The following is a 26,624-nucleotide window of genomic DNA, read 5'->3' as shown; positions in this document are numbered from 1 at the left end:
CTTTTTTGGTTTTGTGTTGCTTTGGAGTTATTATATGGATAGAATGAGACTTTAGTCAAAAAAATTAGCCAGGTGTAGTGGCAGGCGCCTGTAGTCCTAGCTACTCAGGAGGCTGAGGCAGGAGAATGGCATGAACCCGGGAGGCGGAGTGCAGTGAGCCGAGACTGTGCCACTGCACTCCAGCCTGGGCAACAGAGCAAGATTCCGTCTCAAAAAAAAAAAAAAGAGAAAAAAGACATATCAGGCACAAAGGAAGAAAAAAAAAACATATTTGGTGACATCAGAGGTCCTTGTCCGTTAAGAAAATATTTTTGAGAAAGATGTTTTGCTCATGGCTACTGAGCTACCCTCAGGCAGCCACTGAGGATGCTTTTAGAAGTTTAAGCTAAGACATGACAGGAAGGGCAGGTGTCCTGCCCCCTCCTCAGAGAAAATCTGAGCAGAAATTTGGGATTCCCATTCCATTTGGGATGAGCTCTTTTTATGTATCAACGAGGCTTTTGTGGACTATTACCTAGTAAGTCACAGGGTCTGGTCCTGGTTGAGATAGGGATGAACATCATTTCTCAGATATGCTCAAGAGAAGCCCAGCAGAGCCCCACACCTTCCCCCCTTGCACACTTTATTATTAATGAAAAGGGAAGTAGGAGTTTCCAATACTGAATGTTCAGCAGAAAAGGAGCAGGGCCATCTTCCTGCACTTTCTAGACAATCAACCACCTTCCATTTATTTTCACAACTGTGGCTAAACCAGAGGTTCATCCAATGGTGACAATGAAAAACCTAGTAAGCAAAGAGTAAATCTGGTTATAGTCAATACCTGGATCCACTCTAAGGGAATGGTGCTTATGTGTGATAGTGACACCTTCTTGGTCCAAAAGGCTGACAGATGAAGAGCACGTTTCTGGAGTTTCCCCTTTCCTATCTTGTCTGGTCATGACAAGCAGTTCTCATGTATTTCTTTAACTGAAGAGTTAAATTGCATGGTTTCTCTCAGGAGCACTTGATGGGCCAAGAGTTTCTCCTCCACACTTTCTGTTGGACACCTTATCCTTCCCACTGATCCATTTTATTTATCCACTTTTGAATCTTAAGCAAACACTCTTTGGAGCTGGCCTGCAGTTCTAACTGATAGGGGATTGATGAAAGAAAAGAATAACAGTTGAACTCTCTTTTATTCCTGGGCTGAGGATTAGTATCACACCTGCTTCTCTCTGGGATGGCCTTGCACATCCCCTTTCATTCCATTTTAGGGCTCTTGCTTCATTCTTATTTGAATTGTGTTCGCTTTTTGCCAAAGTTTAGGTCCCTGCTGGCTACACAGTTCCTTTCAGAAAGGACTGCGGGATCTATCTGCAGCATTTCAATCCACAGGTCTCTTTCATTAATAAGCTGTGTTCTTGGCAAATCTTTGAGTAAAAAAGTATTTAAAGTGTTACCTAGTCCTACATCTCACCTACTGTAGGAATCCCTCCTCCAGCATACCCTGGCAAATGCTTGAAATCCACTCAGAAAAGGGAACTCAGCACCTAGACAATACTTTGGCTCTTCTCCCTTTTCACTGGGGAAATCAAGGTGCAAACTAGAGCTGAATCTCACATTCAAGTTCCTAGTGGGTTGCCAATGAAGCCAGAACCCTGGCTTTGGGATTTCCAGAACCCCTAAATTTTCCCATGGTATAGGTCCAGATTCTGGCTAGAAAGCTCTTAATCCCAATATGCTAGGGTATTGCCCATCATGTCTTGTTCTGTATTATTGGGCTTTTTCACTATAAGTTATGACAGCAGACACACATTTCTTGTGTCTCCCATGGTCCCTGGTATTGTGAATGTCATGGGGCAGATGTTTTACAAGTGTGATTATCCTACAGAGCAACATGTTCAGACACAGCCTTCCCAGAAGCAAAGTTAGCTGGGCTAACACCTTCTCCTAGTGTTGTTATGCATAACTACAGAGAGGGAAGGTTGGGTTAGGTGATAAGCAAAAAAATGGGTCCTTTCCTTATCACCAAGAAAATATCCTGTCTAAACATTTCCAGACTTTGTTCTAGGCACCTCAGGAAGAAGCAGAGGAAACAAGAGTATAGGAATAAACAAGTTTTCTGCCCAAGATGTAGGACTTCTGCATTCTGTCTTCTACCTCAGGATTCCAAGTGGGAGTAAAACAACAAATCAAATAAATTTTAGTCAAGTTTCAACAAGAATTTATCTGCTTTGACTTTGCTGTCTTATTTAGCTTTGCCTGGACAGAAGCCAAAGACAGAGACAGAATTTTGGCAGGAAAAGGAATGTATCACAAGATTTTTTTTGAATAATTCCTAGAGGCTCACTTTTTTCCTTTCAACAGCCTCATTTTGCAGATGAAAATTTGAGATCCACAAAGGAAACAGAACTTAGGCCCAGTTGCAAAGCCACTTAGGAGCAGACTCAGATGCTCCCAGGTGATTAAATCACCCCAAGAAAAGAACACATGGTAGTCAAAGTCCCTAAAAGCAACACAGGCAAGAACAAACTGTTGTTGTCTATGCATGGTGCTTAGCTCTCAGTGGTCTAGGAAGTTCCTCAATCTGTCCACTGCCAATGGGATACAGCCAGATAGGGTTAACATACACTTTCTCTGATGGCTCAAGAAAGCTGCATTACAACACTGTTAGCATCTCACTACTGAGGACCAAGAGTTCACTGGCACTTTCTGAAGCTCCATGCTTCTGGAAAGTGCTGTGATCTTTGTTGCTGATGAGTGTCAAGAATATCAGACACCAGGAATGGAGAAGCCAACTTACTGGCTTGGAAAAGATAAGAATTTGATGTGAACCACTCTCAGAACATGGTGTAGGCACAAATTTTAGGCTGTTCTGTCATTGTTAAGCCAGCTATTTCTCTGAGATCTCTAGCTTTTAAAGCTGGGGCTGAGAAAACTGTTTCCAATTTTTTAGGCAGGACCTTGGCAAAGATTTCTGGCAGTTTAAATGGCAATAAGAGCCTGTTTCAAATCAAGCCAGTATAGTTAAGGAATGTTCTCCTTAATAATCTTTTAAAGTCAGAATTCTTGTTCAACCAATATTAAACAAAATGTATGTGAATAATTAATCTAAGAAACCTAGGCAGGCAGTCTTGAGTTACCATGTTTCAGGGAAAGGCAGCCACAGAGGTGTGTGAACAGATCTTGGCTGGTTTTGAGAGAGGAGGCAGCAACATAAACAGTGGCTTAAGCACTTTCTCCAACAACCATCTTAGCTATCAAGGAGCTAATAAAAGGCTTTATAGTTAAACATTCTCATGCCTCATGATGGGCTTCCAGTTTTGGAGGCTCTTCTCATGTACCTGTCTCTACCTAGAGACATAACCTACTATCAACCTGCTGTTCTCTGAGAACAAGAGAACCAGAGGTTAAATCCTGCTTTCCAACCTCTCCGCAATATTCTTGTAACTTCTGCTTTTGTTGTATCTTTGAAAAGATGGACATGCTGGGCTCCTTTCCAGGTCTTTCTGGGTTTCAAAATGTGGTATTCTTGTAAGGGTGTGAAATTCCAAAACACAAGCATGTCTCTAGTCAAGTGTATAGGACCCCAAATTCATTGATGTGCCAGATAATAATTACTGTGGGTGTTGGGTGGGGCTCACAGACCTTCTCTTGGATTTTGTGCCCTGCTGTGAGCATAAATAACCATGAAGCCAGAGATTTGGATTTACAAAACTCCCCCTCCACTCCCTTCCCCATACCACTGATTGGCCTCTAGACCTTCAGTGTTGACACCCAGGCCAGAAGTTTCAAGCCCAGTTATGAGGGGACCTGGTGGGTCGGGTGGCTGACCTGATGGGTCACTATCACCCCCACAGCCTCCATTGTGGCCCGAACGTAGGTGGTCCTTGAGTGTCTGTTTGTAGCGGAAGCTCCTGCCACAGTAGGAGCAGGGGTAGGGCCGCTCCCCGGTGTGGATGCGCTGGTGTTTCATTAGGTGGTGCTTGCGGATGAAGCTCTTGCCACAGTGAGGACAACTGAAGGGCCGCTCGCCTGTGTGCAGCCGCCGGTGGTTCAGCAGGTGCTCCTTGCGCATGAAGCTCTTACTGCAGTCAGTGCAGGGGTAAGGACGCTCGCCTGTGTGGATCATCTGGTGGCGGATCAGGGCCGAGTGGCCGTTGAAGTCAATGCCACACTGAGGGCAGGAGAAAGGGCGCTCTTGTGCATGACCCCGCTGGTGGAGGAGGAGGCTGATTTTCAAGCTGAAGCTCCTGCCACACTGGGCACAGCGGAAGGGCCTTTCGCTTGCATGAGCTCTCCGGTGGCTGGTGAGTCGAGCCTGGTCAGCAAAGCGCTTGGGGCAATCAGGACAGGGGAAAGGACGCTCAGTGCTGTTATGGACCCGAAGATGGTAGGTAAGTCTTGATGGGTGAGTAAAAGTCCTGGCACAGTGTGGGCAGGTGGGGGGCGTCTCACTGGCATGGTCCTGGGATGTGCTGCTGAGGTCCGCCTGTGGAGTAAAGTGCTTAGGGCACTGGGCACAGGGTAAGGGGTGCTCAGTAGCATGGCTACATTGGTGGGTCAGCAACATGTCTTGGCTGAGACTCTTGCCACAGTGGTGGCATGAGAACACCTGCTCACCAACTGGAGGTGGGAGGGGATAGCTACCCAACTGAGTAAAAGTCACTTGTCCCTCAGAGGCTTCAGGCAGGTCAGTGGCTGGACGTCCAAAAGGTGTCATGGATGTAGACTGCTGGCTTTTGAAAGCCACATCTGAAAAAGCATCCTTTGCTGCTGCTGGTGGAGAAGAGAAAGGGACTGGAACCTCAGGGCACAACGAGGATCTAGCAAGGCCTTCAGCTTTGATGACAAGCTCTTCATCTGAAAGAAAAAGACTCCAGAGTTATACCCATCAACAACTGTCTCACTAACAACTCTCATGCATTCCTACCCAGCTCTAACAGATCACTCTAAGCTCTTAACTAGCTCAGATCAGAAAGTCAGCAGAAGGCTGCAATAATAACCAAGATATCTGTGGTCTCTGTGGCAAATCATCAGAGAAATGAAATGACATTTTAATTTTATTTTATGACAGAATCACGTTCTGTCGCCCATGATGGAGTGCAGTGGCATGACCTTGGCTCACTGCAGCCTCCACTTCCTGGGTTCAAGCGATTCTCCTGCCTCAGCCTCCCGAGTAGCTAGGATTACAGGCATGCACTACCGTGCTCAGGTAAATTTTTTTTTTTTTTTTTGAGACAGAGTCTTGCTCTGTCACCCAGGCTGGAGTGCAGTGGCGCAATCTCGACTCACTGCAAGCTCCGCCTTCTGGGTTCATGCCATTCTCCTGCCGCAGCCTCCCAAGTAGCTGGGACTACAGGTGCCCACCACCAGGCCTGACTAATTTTTTTGTCTTTTTATTAGAGACAGGGTTTCACGGTGTTAGCCAGGATGGTCTCGATCTCCTGACCTCATGATCCACCCACCTCGGCCTCCCAAAGTGCTGGGATTACAGGCGTGAGCCACCGCGTCTGGCTGTGCTCAGGTAATTTTTATATTTTTAGTAGAGATGGGGTTTTGCCATGTTGACCAGGGGTCTCGAACTCCTGGCATCAAGTGGTCCACCTGCCTCAGCCTCCCAAAGTGTTGGGATTACAGGCATGAGCCACCGCGCCCAGCCCTCATCAGAAAATTTAACACTGTACCTCTTCTATGCTATCTGTTAAGAAACAGAAAATCCTTGGCATCAATCTTCCCAACATTACTTTCACTATATTTTACCTCTACTCAAGAACTTTCTCTATTGCCTGTTGTGACAAAGCCTAAAATCACATAATTACCTATTCCTATTTCTCTGTATTCTATCAGATCAACCCATCACTGTGGTCAGCTGTCTCTTTACTTCCCCTGAGAACAGAGTACACATTTCTGCTATGCATCTTTACTTATTCTGTCCTCCCTTTTGCAGAATGCTACCCCTCTCTCCCCATCTTCCCAAATTTTACCCAGCCATATCATACCTATCTTTTAAGGTACAATTGTGGCTTTATGCCCTTCTTTAGGTCTTATCTAAATACCTAAACTAAAACTGATGCATATTCTCCTTTTTTTTTAGAGACAGGGTCTCCCTGTGTTACCCAGGCTGGTCTTGAACTCCTGGGCTTGGGTGATCCACCTACCTCAACCTCCTCCCAAAATGCTGGGGCATGAGTCACCAAGCCCAACCTGATGCATGTTCCTGAAACTTCTCATTCATTTATATAAGTCATCCACCCCACTCATCCTAACAGGCTTGCCTAGTACTGATATGTATGTCCCTAGTATAAGTTTCTTCAAGAGCTAAAACTGTCTTATTTTTCATTTGTGTTTCCCAGTCTAAAAGAACACAGAGCACAGAAAATACTAAAAAAAAAAACAGACTGCATTAAGCTGTATAAATGACTGGGACCCTTCTGATCTTGAGATTCTCTTCTACAATACAAATGGCAAAAGTTATCTTAGAAGGAAGATACTTCTATTTCTTCTCCCATCATTGATTTTCCTTTCACTGAGGGAGGGCTCTTACTTAACATTCCCATTTACACCTCCCCACGGCCATTTCTGTCTCCAGGGCTTGTCTCCCTACCCCACTCCCACTTTTTCTACCCTTTCTACATGATTTTCAAATGTTTTTCTGTCTTTCCCTACCCCCATAATTTTGGTTCGTCTGTATGCACTTATTTTTCTTCTTCTGACAATTCTCATTTGTCTTTGCATGTAAGAGTGTATTTTCTCATTCACTTAAAATTTATCTTAGTGACTGTTTGGTTTCATTCATAATGTTGAGCATGGCTTTGTTTCTTTCCCTCATTCTTCTCCCACATATTTGCCTTTACAAATTTCACCTGCTGTTTCTTCAGTCAGTCCTGGCATGAGTTGGATATGGACATGAACACCTCTTTAATTTCATACTCACCAGCATAAGTGCTTTTGTACACATCACTCTCCTTGGACTCTGTTGGGGCCCCAACCTGAGGCTCTTCTTCTTGTTTAATCCAAGACAGAATATCTGATGTTGAAATACCAGGCTCTAATTTGTGGGAGGAAAAAAAATTGACTTCATGAACTTGAATAAGAAGTGAGATAATCATGTTGGTTTGTTGAATACTATATTTTGCCCCAAATATTTTTCTTTTTTTTCTTTTTTTTTTTCTTGAGACAGAGTCTCACTCTGTCGCCCAGGCTGGAGTGCAGTGGCGCAATGGCTCACTGCAAGCTCCGCCTCCCAGGTTCACGCCATTATCCCCCCGCCTCAGCCTCCCGAGTAGCTGGGACTACAGGCGCCCGCCACCACACCCAGCTAAGTTTTTTTTTAATTTTTTTATTTTTAGTAGAGATGGGGTTTCACCGTGTTAGCCAGGATGGTCTCGATCTCCTGACCTCATGATCCACCCGCCTTGGCCTCCCAAAGTGCTGGGATTACAGGCTTGAGCCACCACGCCCAGCCCCAAATATTTATTTCTAAATAACTATAACAATAACACAGAACCAGCCTTTTAAAAAATGCATACAGGCTGGGTGTGATAGCTCACGCGTGTTTAAGCCCAGAACTTTGGGAGGCCAAGGCAAGTTGATCATCTGAGGTCAAGAGTTCAAGACAAGCCTGGCCAACATGGCAAAACCCTGTCTCTAATAAAAATATAAAAAATTAGTCAGGCGTGGTGGCAGGCGCCTGTAATCCCAGCTACTCAGGAGGCTGAGGCAAGAGAATCGCTTGAACTTGGGAGGCAGCGGTTGCAGTGAGCCGAGATTGCACCATTGCACTCCAGCCTGGGCAACGAGCAAAAAAACTCCATCTCAAAACAAACAAACAAACAAAAAACAAATCAACTTCAGAATTACAAAGTTAGGTCAGTATAGATGCAGAATTCAACTCCCTAGAAACACACTTTCCAGATTCCCAATTCTGGGCTCTTTCTAAGAGATATATTATCTTTGTCTATTAAATGATACAAGTCATTGTTTCCTAAATGCTGGGAGGGGGAAGAATATAGTATTGGCAAGTCCTTCAGGTCTTGGGGGTTCTTTCTGAAAGAAAAAGGGCACAGCCTATAGAGGCTTTGCACACAACATGCCTCATCTGATCAGTACCAAAACAGCTGTGCTAGCTATTACAACCTAGGCCTATACGGCCTTTTTTTTTTTTTTTTTTTTGGACTAAATGGACAAGCTGGCAAGCTGACAAGAGAGCTTGTCAAGCTCCAGAGAGTACCCTGAAGCTCTCTATAGTTATTTCTCAAACACAGCCTGATGGGCAGAATATGGTTTAATTCACAGCAAATTAACAGAACTCACTACTTTACCCAGTGTCTTTTAAATCAGTTAGACGCCACTGAAATCTAAAGGTGTTCTCAAAGCAGAAATAAGAGGCTGGGATAAGACAAAAGCCCAAAAGACCATCAGTTATGGGGAGCAATTTGGAAAATAGATTTTAGCACATGCAACAGTTGCCTTTCCAACTTCCTGTTCTGACCTAAAAGCAAAGCTGAAGTGTATTAAACATAGTCCAATCTTATCTTTGTTCTCTTCCAGATGTTATATACATACATATCTATGAGGAAAAAGGCAGAGGGGGAAAGACTGGATATAAGGAAGAAAACCTCTTAACCGATATCCAGAGGATTAACTTCCCATTCAAAACATCTGACTTTTGTTTGTTTTTGAGACAGGGTCTCACTCTGTCACCTAGGCTGGACTACAGTGGCATGATCTTGGCTTACTGCAACCTCTGCCTCCCAGGCTCAAGTGATTATCCCACCTTGGTCTCCCTAGTAGCTAGGACCACAGGTGTGTGCCACCACGCCCAGCTAATTCTTTGTATTTTTGGTAAAGATGGGGTCTCACTATGTTGCTTAGGCTGTTCTTGAACTCCTGGGCTCAGGTGACCCACCTGCCTCAACCTCCCAAAGTGCTGGGATTATAGGCATGACCCACCATGCCTAGCCAAAAAACCTGACTTTTAAAACACTTACCTGCTTGTTTTTAAAACTTTTCTGAATGGGCTGGGCACAGTGGCTCAAGCCTGTAATCCCAGCACTTTGGGAGGCCGAGGCGGGCAGGTCACGAGGTCAGGAGTTCAAGACCACCCTGACCAACATGGTAAAACCCCGTCTCTACTAAAAATACAAAAATTAGTTGGCTGTGGTGGTGCGCGCCTATAATCCCAGCTACTTAGGAGGCTGAGGCAGAAGAATTGCTTGAACCCAGGAGGTGGAGGTTGCAGTGAGCTGAGATTGTGCCACTGCACTCTAGCCTGGGCGACAGAGCAAGACTCCATCTTAAAAAAAAAAAAAAAATTTCTGAATGACAAGTTAGTGCTCTAGAAACCACCAAATGTGATTCAAGAGGTTTTCACTTTTTGATCAAAGTCTTATTGTTGATCATTATAAATTTACAGACTGTTATATATTTGATTAGTTTCAATCCATTGCAGTCATTCTTCGTTTTTTTTTTTTTTTTGAGATGGAGTCTCACTTTGCCACCCAGGCTGGACTGCAATGTCATGATCTTGGCTCCCTACAGCCTGAACCTTTCGGATTCAAGCGGTTCTCCTGCCTCAGCCTCCCAAGTAGTTGGGATTACAGGCGCCCGCCACCATGCCTAGCTAATTTTGTTTCACCATGTTGATGAGGCTGGTCTCAAACTCCTGACCTCAAGTGATCAACCCAGCTCGGCCTCCCAAAGTACTGGGATTACAGGCATCTGAGCCACCTTGCCCAGCCTATTCTTTCTCTTTTTTTTTGAGACGGAGTCTTGCTCTGTCACCCAGGCTGGAGTGCAGTGGCACGATCTCAGCTCACTGCAACCTCCACCTCCCGAATTCAAGCAATTCTCCCGTCTCAGCTTCCCAAATAGCTGGGATTACAGGTGTGTGTCACCACACCCGGCTAATTTTTGTATTTTTAGTAGAGAAAGGGTTTCACCATGTTGGCCAGGCTGGTCTCAAAATCCTGACCTCAGGTGATCTGTCTGCCTTGGCCTCCCAAAGTGCTGGGATTACAGGTGTGAGTCACCATGCCTAGCCCATTATTCTTTTAATTTAATTTAATTTTTTTGAGACAGAGTTTTGCTCTTGTTGCCTAGGCTAGAGTGCAATGGTGTGATCTCAGCTCACCGCAACCGCTGCCTCCCAGGTTCAAGTCATTCTCCTGCCTCAGCCTCTTGAGTAGCTGGGATTACAGGCATGTGCCACCATGCCTAGCTAATTTTGTATTTTTAGTAGAGACAGGGTTTCTCCATGTTGGTCAGGCTGGTCTCTAACTCCCGACCTCAGGTGATCCATCCTCCTCAGCTTCCCAAAGTGCTGGGATTACAGGTGTGAGCCACCATGCCCGGCCCCATTATTCTTTTGAATGCTTAAATTGTCCCTTCTTTGGCCATCGGGAGCCCCTGCAGATTAGTTCTATGTCCTTTTCACACAATCTCAGACGTCTACTTTCCTTCCTTTGTGGTATGACAAACCATCCCAGGCTTATCTTGTACATTTCCTCCTCTAGGCTCACAATCAATGGTCTCTGAGAAATGCAATTTATAATAGGGCTGTTAACTGCTCATCAGTTACCATTGCTTTTGGGATTTTTCAATGGATAAAGGTATAAAATACACAATTCTAGAAAAGTGTCCTGAGTCGATATTAATATTTTGGATTAATATTTAAGGTTACAGGGCTTAAGTCCTTTTACTTTATACTTATATCTTTTCTCTCTTAACCTGAAAACCTTGGTTCCTAATGACATTAACATAATCTTTGCTTTAATCAAATGTATGTTTCAAAATAATACCAGTATCAACAAATATATGAACTCAAGATTTTTTGCGTGTGATTTAGTTTTTAGGATATATATATATCTAGGGACAGTTAAAATACTATGTTTTAAAGTCATTTGAAATAAATCTTCTCTATGTATTTATGTCACCAACCCATACACAGTTAGGTTTAGTTAATCTTTTTAATTTTTTTTTTTTTTTTTTTGATATGGAGTTTTTGCTCTTCTTGCCCAGGCTGGAGTGCAATGGCACGATCTCGGCTCACCACAACCTCTGCCTCCCGGGTTCAAGCGATTCTCCTGCCTCAGCCCCCCGAGAAGCTGGGATTACAGGCACGCACCACCATGCCCAGCTAATTTTGTATTTTTAGCAGAGATGAGGTTTCTCCATGTTAGTCAGGCTGGTCTCGAACTCCCAACCTCAGGTGATCCGCCCACCTCGGCCTCCTAAAGTGCTGGGATTACAGGCGTGAGCCACTGCGCCCAGCCTTTTTTTTTTTTTTTTTTGAGACAGTCTTTCTCTGTTTCCCAGACTGGAGTGCAGTGATGTGATCTTGGCTCACTGCAACTCTGCCTCCCGGGTTCAAACGACCTTCCTGCCTCAGCCTCCCAAGTAGCTGGGACTGTGCATGCCACCATGCCTGGCTAATTTTTGTATTTTTAGCAGAGATGGGGTTTCACCATGTTGGCCAGGCTGGTCTCGAACTCCTGACCTCAAATTATCTGCCCGCCTCACTTCCCCAAGTGCTGGGATTACAGCTGTGAGCCACCATGCCCAGCCCTTAAAATTAATTTTTAAAAACTACGTAGGCCAGGCGAGGTAGCTCACACCTGTAGTCCCAACACTTTGGGAGGCCAGGGCAGAGGATGGCTTGTGCTCAGGAGTTCAAGACCAGCTTGGGCAACATAGTAAAACCTGTCTCTACTAAAATTAAAAAATAAAAATAGGCCGGGTGCAGTGGCTCACGCCTGTAATCCTAGCAATTTGGGAGGCCAAGGCGGGCGGATCATCTGAGGTCAGGAGTTCAAGACCAGCCTGGCCAACATGGCCAAACCCTGTCTTTATTAAAAATATAAAAATTAGCTGGGCGTGGTGGCGCATGCCTCTAATCCCAGCTACTTGGGAGGCTGAGGCAGGAGAATCATTTCAACCCAGGAGGCAGAGGTTGCAGTAAGCCAAGATTGTGTGCCATTGCACTCCAGCCTGGGTGACAAGAGCAAAACTCTGTCTCAAAAAAAAAATAATAATAATAAATATGTGAAATATCTACAGGGTTCTGAAATCAAAACTATAAAACAAGATATATTCAGAGAAGTCTAGCTTCCATCTTATTCCCTCTCTCCTTATACAGGGAAGCCATTCTTACTAATTATTGTTTTAATCTTCCATTGTTTCTTTGTAAATATATAAGCAAATGCAGTAGTCCCCCATTTATCATAAGGAATATGTTCTAAGACCCCCCAGTGGATACTTGAAACCTCAGATAGTAATGAAACCTATATATACTTAAAAAGTATATCTTGTTTTATTGCACCTCAGATACTGCTTTCTGTTTTGTTTTTACAAACTAAAGATTGAAGGCCGGGCAAAGTGGCTCACGCCTGTAATCCCTGCACTTTGGGAGGCCAAGGCAGGGGGATCACAAGGTCAGGAGATCGAGACCATCCTGGCTAACACGGTAAAGCCCCATCTCTACTAAAAAATACAAAAAAAATTAGCCAGGCGTGGTGGCGGGTGCCTGTAGTCCCAGCTACCTGGGAGGCTGAGGCAGGAGAATGGCACGAACCCGGGAGGCAGAGCTTGCAGTGAGCCGAAATCACGCCACTGCACTCCAGCTTGGGCGACAGAGCGAGACTCCGTCTCAAACAAAAACAAAACAAAACAAAACAAAACAAAAAAAACTAAAGGTTTGTAGCACCCTTCTTGAGGCAAGTCCATCGGCAGCAACATCATGTGCTCTTTTTGTGCCTCTGTCACATTTTGGCACTTCTATTTTTTTTTTTGTTTTTTTGAGACAGAGTCTCGCTCAGCTGCCCAGGCTGGAGTGCAGTGGCACCATCTCGGCTCACTGCAACCACTATCTCCTGGGTTCAAGCGATTCTCACGTCTCAGCCTCCCAAGTAGTTGGGATTACAGGCACCCGCCATCATGCCTGTATAATTTTTGTATTTTAGTAGAGACAGGGTTTCACCATGTTGGCCAGGCTGGTCTTGAACTCCTGACCTCAGGTGATTCGCCTGCCTTGGCCTCCCAAAGTGCTAGGATTACAGGTGTGAGCCACCACACCTGGTCACATTTTGGTAATTCTTATAATATTCCCAATTTTTTCATTATTATTATGTATGTTAATGGTGATCTGTGATCTTTTTTTTTTTCTTTCTTTTGGAGACAAAGTCTGGTTCTACTTTTTTTCTTTCTTTCTTTTGGAGACAAAGTCTGGTTCTACTGCCCAGGCTGGAGTGCAATGGTGCAATCTCAGCTCACAGCAACCTCTGCCTTTCCGGTTCAAGCGATTCTCCTGCCTCAGCCTATCGAGTAGCTGGGACTACAGGCACGTGCCACCACATCTGGCTGATTTTTTGTATTTTAGTAGGGATGGAGTTTCACCATTTTGCCCATGCTGGTCTCCAACTCCTGAGCTCAAGCAATCCTCCAACCTTGGCCTCCCAAAGTGCTGGGATTATAGGCATGAGCCACAGCACCTGGCCTGTGATCAGTGACCTTTGATGTAATTATCGTAATTGTTTTGGGGCACCACAAAACCACACCCATATAAGATGACGAACTTAATAAATGTTTTATGTGTTGTCCTGACTGGTCCAATGAATGACTCAGCCATTCCCCTGCCTTTCTCCCTCCCTCCCCTAGGACCTCCATACTCCCTGAGACACAACCATATTGAAATTAGGCCAATTAATAACCCTACAACGGCCTCTAAGTGAAAGGAAGAGTTTATACATCTCTCGCTTTAAATCAAAAGCTAGAATGCTTAAGGTTAGCAAAGAAGGCATGTCAAAAGCCAAGGGGAAGTAGACTGAAAGGTAGGCCACTTGAACCAAACAGCCGAATTGTAAATGCAAAGGAAAAGCTCTTAAATTAAGTGCCACTCCAGTAAACACAAGACGAAGAAAGCAAAATAATCTTATTGTTGATATGATGAAAATTTGAGCACTCTAGATAGAAGATCAAGTCAGCCACAACATTCCCTTAAGCCAATGTCTAATCTAGAGTAAGGCCTTAACATCTCTTTAATTCTATGAAGGCTGGTAGAGGTGAGGAAGCCGTAGAAGTCTGAAGCTAGCAGAAGTGGGATTGATAAGGTTTAAGGAAGTGCAAAACGAAGCAGCAAGTGCTAATGGAAAAGCTGCAGCAAGTCCTCAGAAGATCTAGCTACAATTACTTGAGGAAAGTGGCTACACTAAACAACAAAGTTTCATGTATAAGAAACAGCTTTCTATTGGAAGAATATGTCATCTGGGACTTTCATAGCTAGAGAGAAATCAATGTCTGGCTTCAAAGCTTCAAAGGACAAGCTGACTCTCTTGTTATGGGCTGATGCAGCTGGTGACTTGAACTCAGTGTTCATTTTAGTATTCTGAAAACCCTAGGGCTCTTAAGAATTATGCTAAATCAGGCCAGGAGTGGTGGGTCACGCCTGTAATCCTAGCACTTTGGGAGGCCAAGGCAGGCAGACCACCTGAGGTCGGGAGTTTGAGACCAGCCTGACCAACATGGAGAAACCCTGTCTCTACCAAAAATACAAAATTAGCTGGGCATAGTGGTGCATGCCTGTATTCCCAGCTACCCAGGAGGCTGAGGCAGGAGAATTGCTTGAACCCAGGAGGCAGAGGTTGCGGTGAGCTGAGATAGCGCCATTGCACTCCTGCCTGGGCAACAAGAGCCAAACTTGTCTCAAAAAAAAAAAAAAAAATTATGCTAAATCTACACTGCCTCTGTACTAGAAATGGAACAACAAAGCCTGGATGACAGCACAACTGTTACAGCATGGTTTACAGAATATTTTAAGCCCACTATTCAGAACTACTGCTCAGAAGAAAAAATTCCTTTCAAAATACTAATGCTCATTGACAACGACCTGGTCACCCACAAGCTCTGATGGGGATGAACGAGGAGATGAATATTGTTTTCATCCCTGTAAAACAACATCCATTCTACAGCCCACAGATCAAGGAGTAATTTTTACTTTGAAGTCTTATTGCATAAGAAATATATTTCAGCATCAATGCACTCCAGCCTGGGTGACACAGCTAGACTCTGTCTCAAAATAAATAAATAAACAAACAAACAAACAAACAAACAAACATATTTCAGCCAGGCGTGGTGGCTCACGCTTGTAATCCCAGAACTTTGGGAGGCTGAGACAGGTGGATCACCTGAGGTCAGGAGTTCGAGACCAGCCTGGCCAACATGGCGAGACCCTGTCTCTACTAAAAATACAAAAAAATTAGCCAGGCATGGTGGTAGGCACCTGTAATCCCAGCTACTCGGGAGGTTGGGGCAAGAGAATTGCTTGAACCCGGGAGTCGGAGGTTGCAGTGAGCCGAGATCGTGCCACTGCACCCCAGTCTGGGCGACAGAGCAGGACTGTCTCAAAAAAAAAAAAAAAAAAAAAAAAAGAAATTGCCACAGCCACCCCAACCTTTAGCAACCACCACCTGGATTAGTCAGCAGCCATCAATACTGAGGCAAGACCCTCCACTAGCAAAAAGATGATGACTCTGAAGGCTCAGATGATTGTTAGGATTCTTAGCAATATTTTTAAATTAAGGTGTGCACATTTTTTTTTAGACATAATTTATTGCCAACTTAATAGACTGTATAGCATAGTGTAAACTTAACTTTCACATGCACTGGGAAAACAAAAGTTATTGTGACTTGTACTGCAATATTCACTTTATTGCAGTAGTCTGGAACTGAACCCACAATATCCTGGAGATGCCTGTACTTGCCTTTAATGCTGTTTCCATATTAACTAAGTATTTATCACACACTGTGACCGTTAACTTTTGCAGTTTGAGGTGCAACAGTAAAACTAGTACAAATTTCTTTTACTTTCTTCACAGTTTCACAGATAGAAGATTTGTTCTTACCAGAGATCTTGGCAACCTCAGCATGGAACTTCCTTCCTTATTAAGTCAAGAAATTTCACCTTTTCACATAAAGGAAGCACTTGATGGCTTCTCTGATACATCTGAATTGCCACCATTACTACTTTTGCAGTTTGGGGCCATTATTTGTTTTTAAAAAGGGGTGGAGCGGGGGGTTACTTAACATAAGCACTGCAATACTGCCACAGTTGACATAGCTTCTAAGTGACTAATGGCCAGGTAGCGTATACAGTGTGGATGCACTGGACAAAGGGATGATTCACGCCCCAGATGAGACAGAGCAGGATAGTGCAAGATTTCATCATATTACTCAGAATGGCAAAATTTTTTTTTTTTTTTTTTGGGACAGAGTCTCACTCTATCGCCCAGGCTGGAGTGCAGCGGTGCGATCTCAGCTCCCTGCAAGCTCCACCTCCCGGGTCCACACCATTCTCCTGCCTCAGCCTCCCGAGTAGCTGGGACTACAGGTGCCTGCAACTAAGCCAGGCTAATTTTTTTGTATTTTTAGTAGAGACGGGGTTTCACCGTGTTAGCCAGGATGGTCTCAATCTCCTGACCTCGTGATCTGCCCACCTCAGCCTCCCAAAGTGCTGGGATTACAGGCGTGAGCCACCACGCCCGGCCTCAGAATGGCAAATTTAAAACTTATAAATTATTTCTGGAATTTTCCATTTAATATTTTCATATCACAGTTGAGGCAGGTAACAAACTGTGGAAAATGATACCATCAATAAAGGGGGACTACTGTATGTAGTCTCTATGCTGATACAAAACTTCCCCTAAATGATGACTGGTTGGCTGTATCTAACTGCAGTCACATACCATGTAACATTTGTATAGTAGTACAAAGGTTTATATTTGTGCTGAATATAAGGACAGTTTTGAGCAAGACACATGGAGTCATGCACTGCATAATGGTGTTTTGGTCAAAAACAGGCCACTGTCAAGCATGATGGCTCACATCTGTAATCCTAGCACTTTGGAAGGCCAAGGCAGGCAGATCACTTGAGTCCAGGTGTTTGAGAACACACTGGGCAACATGGCTATACCCCATCTCTATAAAAAATGAAAAAATTAGCCAGGTGTGGTGGTTCGAGCCTATAGGCTATTTGGGAGGCTGAGGCAGGAGAATCCCTTGAACCCAGGAGGCGGAAGTTGCAGTGAGCCAAGATCACACCACTGCACTCCAGCCTGGGCTACAGAGCAAGATTCCATCTCAAAATAAATAAATAATAAAAAGTAAATCCCGCCGGCCGCGGTGGCTCATGCCTGTAATCCCAGCACTTTGGGAGGCCGAGGCGGGTGGATCCCAAGGTCACGAGACCGAGACCAGCCTGACCAACATGGTGAAACCCCGTCTCTACTAAAAATAGAAAAATTAGCTGGGCGTGGTGGCACGTGCCTGTAATCCCAGCTACTCGGGAGGCTGAGGCAGGAGAATTGCTTGAACCTGGGAAGTGGAGGTTGCAGTGAGCTGAGATAGCGCCACTGCACTCCAGCCTGGTGACGGAGCGAGACTCCATCTCAAAAAAAAAAAAAAAAAAGTAAATCCCAGCACTTTGGGAGGCCGAGGCAGGTGGATCGTGAGGTCAGAGGCGGGTGGATCATGAGGTCAGGAGTTTGAGGCCAGCCTGGCCAACATGGTGAAACCTTGTCTCTACTAAAAATGCAAAAATTAGATGGGTGTGGGAGCGCATGCCTGTGATCCCAGCTACTGGGGAGGCTGAGGCAGGAGAACCGTTTGAACCCAGGAGGCAGAGGTTGCAGTGAATGGAGACTGCGCCACTGCAATCCAGCCTGGGTGACAGGGCAAGACTTCATTTCAAAAAAATAAGTAAAAAATTTAAAAATAGGAAAAAGTTATAGAAAAAGGGTATAAAGAAAAAATATTTATATATATATGTACAATATGTTTTACACCAAGTGTTATTACAAGTCAGAAAGTTAAAAAATAATAAAAGTATATTACTGTATTATAAAGTAGTATTATAAGTATATTACTGTATTTTAAAGTAACGCAGTAAGCTAAGGTTAATTTATGGTTAAAGAAAAAATTTTTTGGCCAGGCACAGTGGCTCATTTTGTATCTTTTATACCAGATTTTTGCTGTACCTTTCCTATCTTTACATGTGTTTATATACACAATTACCATTGTGTTACAATTGCCTACAGTATTCAGGACAATAACATACTGTACAAGTTTGTAGCCTAGAAGCAATAGGCTATACTATATAGCCTAGGTACATAGAAAGCTACATCATCTAGTTTGTGTGAGTTCACGCTATGATGTCTGCACAATGACAAAATCAACTAATGATGCATTTCTCAGAAGATATCCCCATTGTTCAGCAGCGCATGACTGTGTTTGTCAAACAGTGTGGTATATGCAGAACACGTGCTTTCCTTCTATGAGTCTGGAATTTGGGTAAGTGCTAGACAGAGGGTATGCATGTGGTTAGCCCCCAATAAACACCTTGGACACTGAGTCTCTAATGAGCTTTTCTGGTTGTTACAACTCATTACTGGAACAATTTTTTTTTTTTTTTTTTTTTTTTGAGACGGAGTCTCGCTCTGTCGCCCAGGCTGGAGTGCAGTGGCGCGATCTTGGCTCACTGCAAGCTCCGCCTCCCGGGTTCACGCCATTCTCCTGCCTCAGCCTCCCGAGTAGCTGGGACTACAGGCGCCTGCCACTACGCCCGGCTAATTTTTTGTATTTTTAGTAGAGACGGGGTTTCACCGTGTTAGCCAAGATGGTCTCGATCTCCTGACCTCGTGATCCGCCCGCCTCGGCCTCCCAAAGTGCTGGGATTACAGGCTTGAGCCACCGCGCCCGGCCCCTTGAGCCACCGCGCCCGGCCCTACTGGAACAATTAAGCGTATCCTATGAGACTCCACTGGGAGAGGACTCTGGGAAGCCTGTCCCCGGTTTCCTGCAGACTTTGTCCCAGGTACCTTTTCCCTTTGCTGATATTACTTTGTATCATTCTAACAAATCTTGCTGTGAGTACAACCATATGGAAATCCTGTGAGTCCTCCTAGCAGATCACCAAATCTGGGAGTGGTCTTTGGGCTCTCCAACAGAGCCAGGAGCATTTTTTTTTTTAAAGAAAACAAGTACTGAGGCTGGGTGTGTGGCTCAGGCCTGTAATCCCAGCACCTTGGAAGGCCGAAGCAGGTGAATCACTTGAGTTCACGAGTTCAATACCAGCCCGGGCAACATGGCAAACCCCCATCATCTCCACAGAAAATACAAAAATTAGCCGGGCATGGTGGTGTGTGCCTGTAGTCCCAGCTACTTGGGAGGCTGAGATGGGAGGATGGCTTGGGACCAGGAGGCACAGTTTGCACTGATCTCAGATCATGGCACTGCACTCCAGCCTGGGCAATAGAGCCAGACCTTGTCTTAAAAACAAACAAACAAACAAAAGAAATTGTGAAGTTGACAATTTGATCAGCCAATAGAAAATAACTGGCCAGGCGCAGTGGCTCACGCCTGTAATCCCAGCAATTTAGGGGGCCGAGGTGGGTGGATCACCTGAGGTCAGGAGTTCGAGACCACCCTGGCCAACATGGCAAAACCCCATCATTACTAAAAATACAAAAATTAGCTGGGCATGGTGGCACATGCCTATAGTCCCAGCTACTCGGGGGGTTGAGGCAGGAGCATCTTGAAAAAACATGGTAAAAACAAACTGACAAGATGACAGCAAAATGAAACTTTGATACGTTATTACAAAACCTAATTACTTGTTATCTTTTTCACCCGTCCCATAAAATACAACGATATATTCATTTGTACTTGCTGAGGGCTATGTCAGATAACTAATAATGTAGACCAAAGAAATATACCCAGTAAGAAATCTTTCTGTAGTCAAGTCACTCATCTTTATTGGTGGTATTATTTTAGCCTTATTACTTATATCTGTGATATAAAGATTAGTAAAATTCAACCTGTTACACTGCCTAAATGCAATGACCTGCACATCCTTAAAAAATAATATGGCCAGGTGCGGTGGCTCACTCCTGTAATCCCAGCACCTTGGGAGGCCAAGGCGGGTGGATCACTTGAAGTCAGGAGTTCAAGACCAGCCTGGCCAACATGGTGAAACCCCATCTCTACTAAAAACACAAAAATTAGCCGGGCATGGAATCCCAGCTACTCAGGAGGCTGAGGCTGGAGAATCACTTGAGCCTGGAAGGTGGAGGCTGCAGTGAGCCAGGATCACGCCACTGCACTCTAGCCTAGGCAACGGAGTGAGACTCCATCTCAAAATAATAATAATAATAATATGTGTGGCAGATGTGTGCATTGCTTAAAACTCAATTAAAACTTGAAATTTCATTATATGTAAAATTTACCTGAAAAGAAAAAAACAAATATTGAACTCCAGGTTAATAATATTCATGCTGAACTATTTATAGGAAAACGCATTGATGTCTTTACTGATTTTGAAAATAGGATAGATGGCTGGGTGCGGTGGCTCACGCCTGTAATCCCAGCACTTTGGTAGGCCAAGGCAGGCAGATCACTTGAGGTCAGGAGTTCGAGACCAGCCTGGCCAACAGGCTGAAACCCTGTCTCTACTAAAAATACAAAAATTAGCCAGGCGTGGTGGCGGGCACCTGTAATCCCAGCTACTCAGGAGGCTGAGCCGAAGAATCGCTTGAATCCAGGAGGTGGAGGTTGCAGTGAGCCAAGATCACACCACTGCATTCCAGCCTGGGCAACAGAGTGAGACTCCATCTCCAAAATAAATAAATAAATAAATAAATAAATAAATAATAGATGGATGGCTGGATGGAGTGATGCAGTGACAGATATATGCATGATAAGGAAGGATGATATAATGTTAGTGGCAGAATTTAGGCGCTGGATATCCAGGTGTTCACTATAAAAATATTTTAACTTTTCTGATTGAAAATTTTCATAATAAAATGTTAGAAAAAAATAACTGTGGCGGTGGTTCACGCCTGTAATCCCAGCACTTTGGGAGGCCGAGGTGGGCGGATCACGAGGTCAGGAGATCGAGACCACCCTGGCTAACACAGTGAAACCCAATCTCTACTAAAAAGTAGAAAAAATTAGCTGGGCATGGTGGCAGGCGCCTGTAGTCCCAGCTACTTGGGAGGCTGAGGGAGGACAGTGGCGTGAACCCGGGAGACGGAGCTTGCAGTGAGTCAAGATCGCGCGAGCAAGACTCTGTCTCAAAAAAAAAAAAAAAAAAAAAAAAAGAAAAGAAAAAAATAACTATATAACTATATGGGACAGCGGGTGGGTTGTAAGAGTTCATGTAATAGAGATGCCCGGAGGATGAACTTTCTGTGTGCTTCTATCCATCAAAGAAAAAAAGTGTATGAGAATTTTCTGACAGCGAAGGTGAAGCATGAGAGAAACAATAAACTGGACTTTGGTTGGCAGTCTTTCCCACACAATATTAAGCAGCTGCCAACCAAAAAGTTAGGAAGAGTTCATGATAGCCAGCTTCCCAGACCTGAGAAAAATCCGTGTTGCCCAGGTGGATGTCATCAGTGTCTACTGGTTCCATGCATCTTAGAAGGACCATGCAGACTCCTAGCCCCTTCAGCACTTATGAAGGGCCACGCTTATATTTGCTCAAGCCACTTTAGTCCAGATGAGGATGACTGCCTCCTTCATCATGTAAGGACATGTTTATTTTACTAAACAGCTAGGTGTCAGTACTTCTGTCAGGGAATGCAACTTGTAACTGTTAGATGTGTAGTACTGATAGGTGAAGACACTGGACAAGGTGACCTCTAAGCTCCCTTTTATATTTAAATGCCTGAAGACACATTCAAAATCTAGTTGCTTTAGCAACGAATGGCTCTAGAAGCCCCTAAGCCCTGCTTAGTTCTGAGCCACCATGTCTGACCAGGAAAGGGAGACAAGAAGTAGGAATTTCTTCTCCACTTACCTTCACTGGGGTCTGTGGGAATCTCACTTTCCTCTGGCCCTGCCCGGTCCTCTGTATTATGTTCCCCTTCTGGTTGAATCTGAGATAAGACATCAGGTTGATTTATAGCATAATCTAGGAGAGGAAAAAGGAAGAGTATTACAAAAGAGATAAATGAGGATGACAACTAATTGCCATCAAGGCTGAGCTGAAGCTTTGTGGTGACAGTGCCAGGGAATTTCTTTTAGATTTCATATCACTTCTTCCCATCTATCCATCTTCAGCTGTGGATATCTATTCAGGAAAGCAGGCAGTGGAGATGTCATGTGTGGGGAAAGCACATGTGCTAGGTTAGCACTGCTTTCAGAGTGACAGTGTGCCTCAAGGGGGAGAAGTCAAGCTCCTTTCAAAGTGAAGGATACCCATGGAAACCACCAGCTGTCACACCCATAACCCTGAACTTCATTCTCTGTCCTACAATTTGGTAAAAAAGAGATTATGATTCCTAGTTAGCAAGCATGAATTGGTCATATTTTGGCTTGAAACCAGAATTTGAAGTGTGTGAAGACAGAGTGAGAATGAGATCACAGGAGGAAAAGGGACTGTTCTGAGCCCTATTGGAGCTGCTGTCACTTCATTCAAAAGGTGCCAACTCAGCCTCACCCATGGAGATGAGAGACTCATAGTTGCCCTTCATGATATTCTTGTAAAGTTCCTTTTGCCATTCTTCTAATTTTTCCCACTCTGGAGTGGAAAAGTAGATGGAGACATCATCAAATGCCACAGGCACCTAAAATTACAATCACATGGGTTAGTCCCTCCCATTATAATTCAGTCATTCAATAAATCTCTTTATCCCAATTAGTTCCTTTTTTTTTTTTTTTTTACATTTTCAAAGGGTGGTCAATAAATATTCTAAATATCTCTGAAACGGTTTCTTTTAATGCTTCACTTGTCATTAGAAAATCCTAAAATCCCAGTACTCATGCAATACAGCATGAGTACCTTAAATAAACCTGGTACCTTTTCTTGAGGCACATTCGAGTATTTCTGTAAGCAGTAATAAAATATCTAAATACCATGTATGTTAAAACTTCAAGCTTTATTGAGTCTTTGATTTCACCTCTTTTAAAATGCTTTTTCTCTAAGAACATCACTCTCCAGGAGATCCAAATTCCTCTATTTGTTTTCTTTGTGTTATTTCTAGTTCCTCTAGTTCCTCTGTACTTTTGCCAAGTACAGAGTTCCCTTTGATGCTGTTCATCATGCACATGGGGAGGAAAGGATAATACCATGGCTGATGACTGAGAGCAAACAGGATTGATTTTGGAGGCATGTTAGGAACCAAAATTAAATTCAAAATTCATTATGTCTTCTGTGTGTATCCTTTAGTCTTTTCTGAAGCTTTGTATATTCTTCAAATGGAACATTTTGTCTATTTAAAACCCAATTTTCTGTTTTCAGTTCCTCTCTACCTGCCTCCAAGATTTACACCTTGTCCTGCCATCTCTTCAGTTGTTTTCACGGCAAGATTTCCTCTTTTTCTGGGCAACTGCAGCTCACTGCAATTTCTCTTTAGCTTGACTATACATTTCTCTGAGATACATTCATGAAGCATATGCTTTTCTTCTAACTGCTGTGTCTGTTCTTTTTCCAATGTCTTTTTGACTTCTAGTTAGACTTTTTCAGCTTGATTTCTTATATTTCAGCATTCCTGTTTTAACGTCCCCATCGTTTCCTTCAGCATTCGGTTTGAACTCTGCAAGTGAGGTAACTTGGATCTGAAAACTACTGATTTACTATTCCAAGTCAAAATTTTCATTTTTTCTTTCTTCCTCTGCATTTTCTTTCTTTTCTTTTCTTTTTTTTTTTTTTTTAAGAGACAGAGTCTCACTGTACACCCAGGCTAGAGTGCAGAGGAGCGATCTCGTCTCACTACAACCTTTGCCTCCCGGGTTCAAGCAATTCTCCTGCCTCAGCCTCCTGAGTAGCTGGGATTACAGGCACCCGCCACCACACACTGCTAATTCTTGTGTTTTTAGTAGAGATGGGGTTCACCATGTTGGTCAGGCTGGTCTCGAGCTCCTGACCTCGTGATCCACCTGTCTCAGCCTCCCAAAGTGCTGGGATTACAGGTGTGAGCCACCGCACCCGGCCTCCCACAATTTCTTTTCACACTGATGCTTTTCACATTGCTTCCAGACATCGTGCTCCACTTTCATTTTCTATCTGCTAACTTGTTCTCAAATTCTAGCTTTTCATCCTGTAATACCACAAGTCTTTTACAACCTTCTTCCTTGGCATCTGGTACCTTACATATTAATATATGATCTTCTTTTTACTAAGTGCACTTTGTGGTGTTCAATAGCTGGTCTGAGAATTTCATTGTCTCACTGTAAACCATCCAGTTCACTTTGAATCTTTTTCCTTTCCCTTTCAGCTCAGTCTTGCTGCCTCTAGTTTCATGGCTGTTATTTCTAGTATGCTTGAAAGTTTCGTTCTTTGACTTTAGTGGTCAGTGTATTTCTTTCTTTCTCTTTTTTGTATTTATTTTTTATTTTTTTGAGACGGAGTCTCACTCTGTCACCCAGGCTGGAGTGCAGTGGCACGATCTCGGCTCACTGAAAGCTCTGCCTCCTGGGTTCACACCATTCTCCTGCCTCAGCCTCCCAGGTAACTGGGACTACAGGTGCCCACCACCATGCCCGGCTAATTTTTTGTATTTTTAGTAGAGATGGAGTTTCACCATGTTAGCCAGGATGATCTCAATCTCCTGACCTTGTGATCCGCCTGCCTCGGCCTCCCAAAGTGCTGGGATTACAGGCGCAAGCCACTGCGCCCAGCCCTCTTTCTTTTTTTAAGATGGAGTCTTGCTGGGTCACCCAGGCTGGAGCGCAGTGACGCTATCTCGGCTCACTGCCACCTCTGTCTCCTGGGTTCAAGCAATCCTCCTGCCTCAGCCTCCCAAGTAGCTGGGATTAAAGGTGCACACCACCACGCCCGGCTAATTTTTGTATTTTTAGTAGACACGGAGTTTCACCATGTTGGTCAGGCGGGTCTTGACTCCTGACCTCAAATGATTCACCTACCTCAGCCTCCCAAAGTGCTGGGATTACAGGCATGAGCCACTGCCACCACTCCCAGCCTGGTCAGGGTATTTCTTTCTTGTTCAGTTTTATGTAATCTTTAATGATTAAAAAGGTACTTTGGCCAGGTACAGTGGCTCCTAGAACTTTGGAAGGCCAAGGCGGGTGGATCACCTGAGGTCAGGAGTTTGAGACCAGCCTGGCCAACATGGTGAAACCCTGTCTCTACTAAAAACACAAAAATTAGCTGGGCGTGGCCAGGCGCGGTGGCTCACCTGAGGTCGGGAGTTCAAGACCAGCCTGACCAACATGGAGAAACCCCGTCTCTACCAAAAATACAAAATTACCCAGGGGCGTGGTGGCACATGCCTGTAATCCTAGCTACTTGGGAGGCTAAGGCAGGAGAATCGCTTGAACTCGGGAGGCAGAGGGTGCGGTAAGCCGAGATCACACCATTGTACTTCAGCCTGCACGACAAGGGCAAAACTCCGTCTCAAAAAAAAAAAAATAGCTAGGCATGATGGCCATGCCTATAATCCCAGCTACTCAGGAGGCTGAGGCAGGAGAATCGCTTGAACCTGGGAGATGGAGGTTCCAGTGAGGTGAGATCACGCCACTGCACTCCAACCTGGGCGACAGGAGCAAAACTCCGTCTGAAAAAAAAAAAAAAAAAAAAAAAAAAACAGATATTTTGTTCCTTGTTTGATTGTGGCTCTTTTTCCGAGCATTTAACCTATAGTTTACGTGACATTTTTGGCCTCCTGGGACCTGACTGTAACTGCATCTCAGCCAACTGTCCAACTGTCACACCTGTATTCTTAGGACATTTTCTAACTGAGCACCAGAATTCTCTTTTTCAGCCATTAAATTTGCTACTTCAGCCTCTGAATGAATATATATATATATATATATTTTTTTTTTTTGAGACAGACTCTCGCTGTTGCCCAGGCTGGAGTGCAATGGCACGATCTCAGCTCACTGCAACCTCCGGCCCCCGCCGCCCCCAAGGGTTTCACCATGTTGGCCAGGCTAGTCTCAAACTCCTCACCTCAAGCGATCTGCCCACCTCGGCCTCCCAAAGTGCTGGGAGTACAGGTGTGAACCACTGTGCCCAGCCAGCCTATGAATATTTCAATTTCTGAAACAAATGGACTTTTTCTCAAAGAAGTTCCTCAACTCATTTGTTGTCTCTTGTGGGATCAACACTAAGCAGCTAGTTATATAGTTCTACATCTTTCCCCAGTCTTGCAATCTATAATTTAGGCCAGGTGCACTGGCTCATGCCTGTAATCTCAGCACTTTGGGAGGCCAAGGCAGGAGCATCATTTGAGGTTAGGAGTTTGAAACCAGCCTGGACAACATAGCGATATCCTGTCTGTATAAAGAAATTTAAAAATTAGCCAGCTGTGGGGCCAGGCGCAGTGTCTCACGCCTGTAATCCTAGCACTTTGAGAGGCCAAGGCGGGCAGATCACGAGGTCAGGAGATGGAGACCATCCTGGCTAATATGGTGAAACCCCGTCTCTACTAAAAACATAAAAAATTAGCCAGACGTGGTGGCAGGAGCCTATAGTCCCAGCTACTCGGGAGGTTGAGGCAGGAGAATGGCGTGAACCCAGAAGGCAGAGGTTACAGTGAGCCAAGATCGCACCACTGCACTCCAGCCTGGGTGATGGAGCGAGACTCCGACTCAAAAAAAAAAAAAAAAAAAAAAAATTAACCAGCTGTGGT

The 26,624-nt window shown here is 44.4% G+C and overlaps 1 protein-coding gene across 1 annotated transcript in view; it reads right to left on the bottom strand.

The window, feature by feature from the left end:
• Positions 1 to 696: 696 nt before the first annotated feature.
• The window catches only part of ZNF398 (zinc finger protein 398), a 42,383-nt gene continuing 16,455 nt past the window's right edge, over positions 697 to 26,624 (bottom strand). The window contains exons 3-6 of the mRNA XM_030826280.1: positions 22,472 to 22,598; positions 21,830 to 21,943; positions 6,917 to 7,030; positions 697 to 4,842 (exon numbers count right to left, since the gene is read on the bottom strand). Coding sequence (XP_030682140.1) covers positions 3,689 to 4,842; positions 6,917 to 7,030; positions 21,830 to 21,943; positions 22,472 to 22,598 — 1,509 coding nt within the window. The 3' untranslated portion in view covers positions 697 to 3,688. The remainder of the gene's footprint in view (positions 4,843 to 6,916; positions 7,031 to 21,829; positions 21,944 to 22,471; positions 22,599 to 26,624) is intronic.

This window comes from Nomascus leucogenys, chromosome 13 (genome assembly GCF_006542625.1).
Source record: "Nomascus leucogenys isolate Asia chromosome 13, Asia_NLE_v1, whole genome shotgun sequence".
In the NCBI taxonomy this organism is placed as follows: domain Eukaryota; kingdom Metazoa; phylum Chordata; class Mammalia; order Primates; family Hylobatidae; genus Nomascus; species Nomascus leucogenys.
The sequence above is the reverse complement of the archived record's forward strand: the minus strand, read 5'-3'. Positions and strand labels throughout refer to the sequence as shown.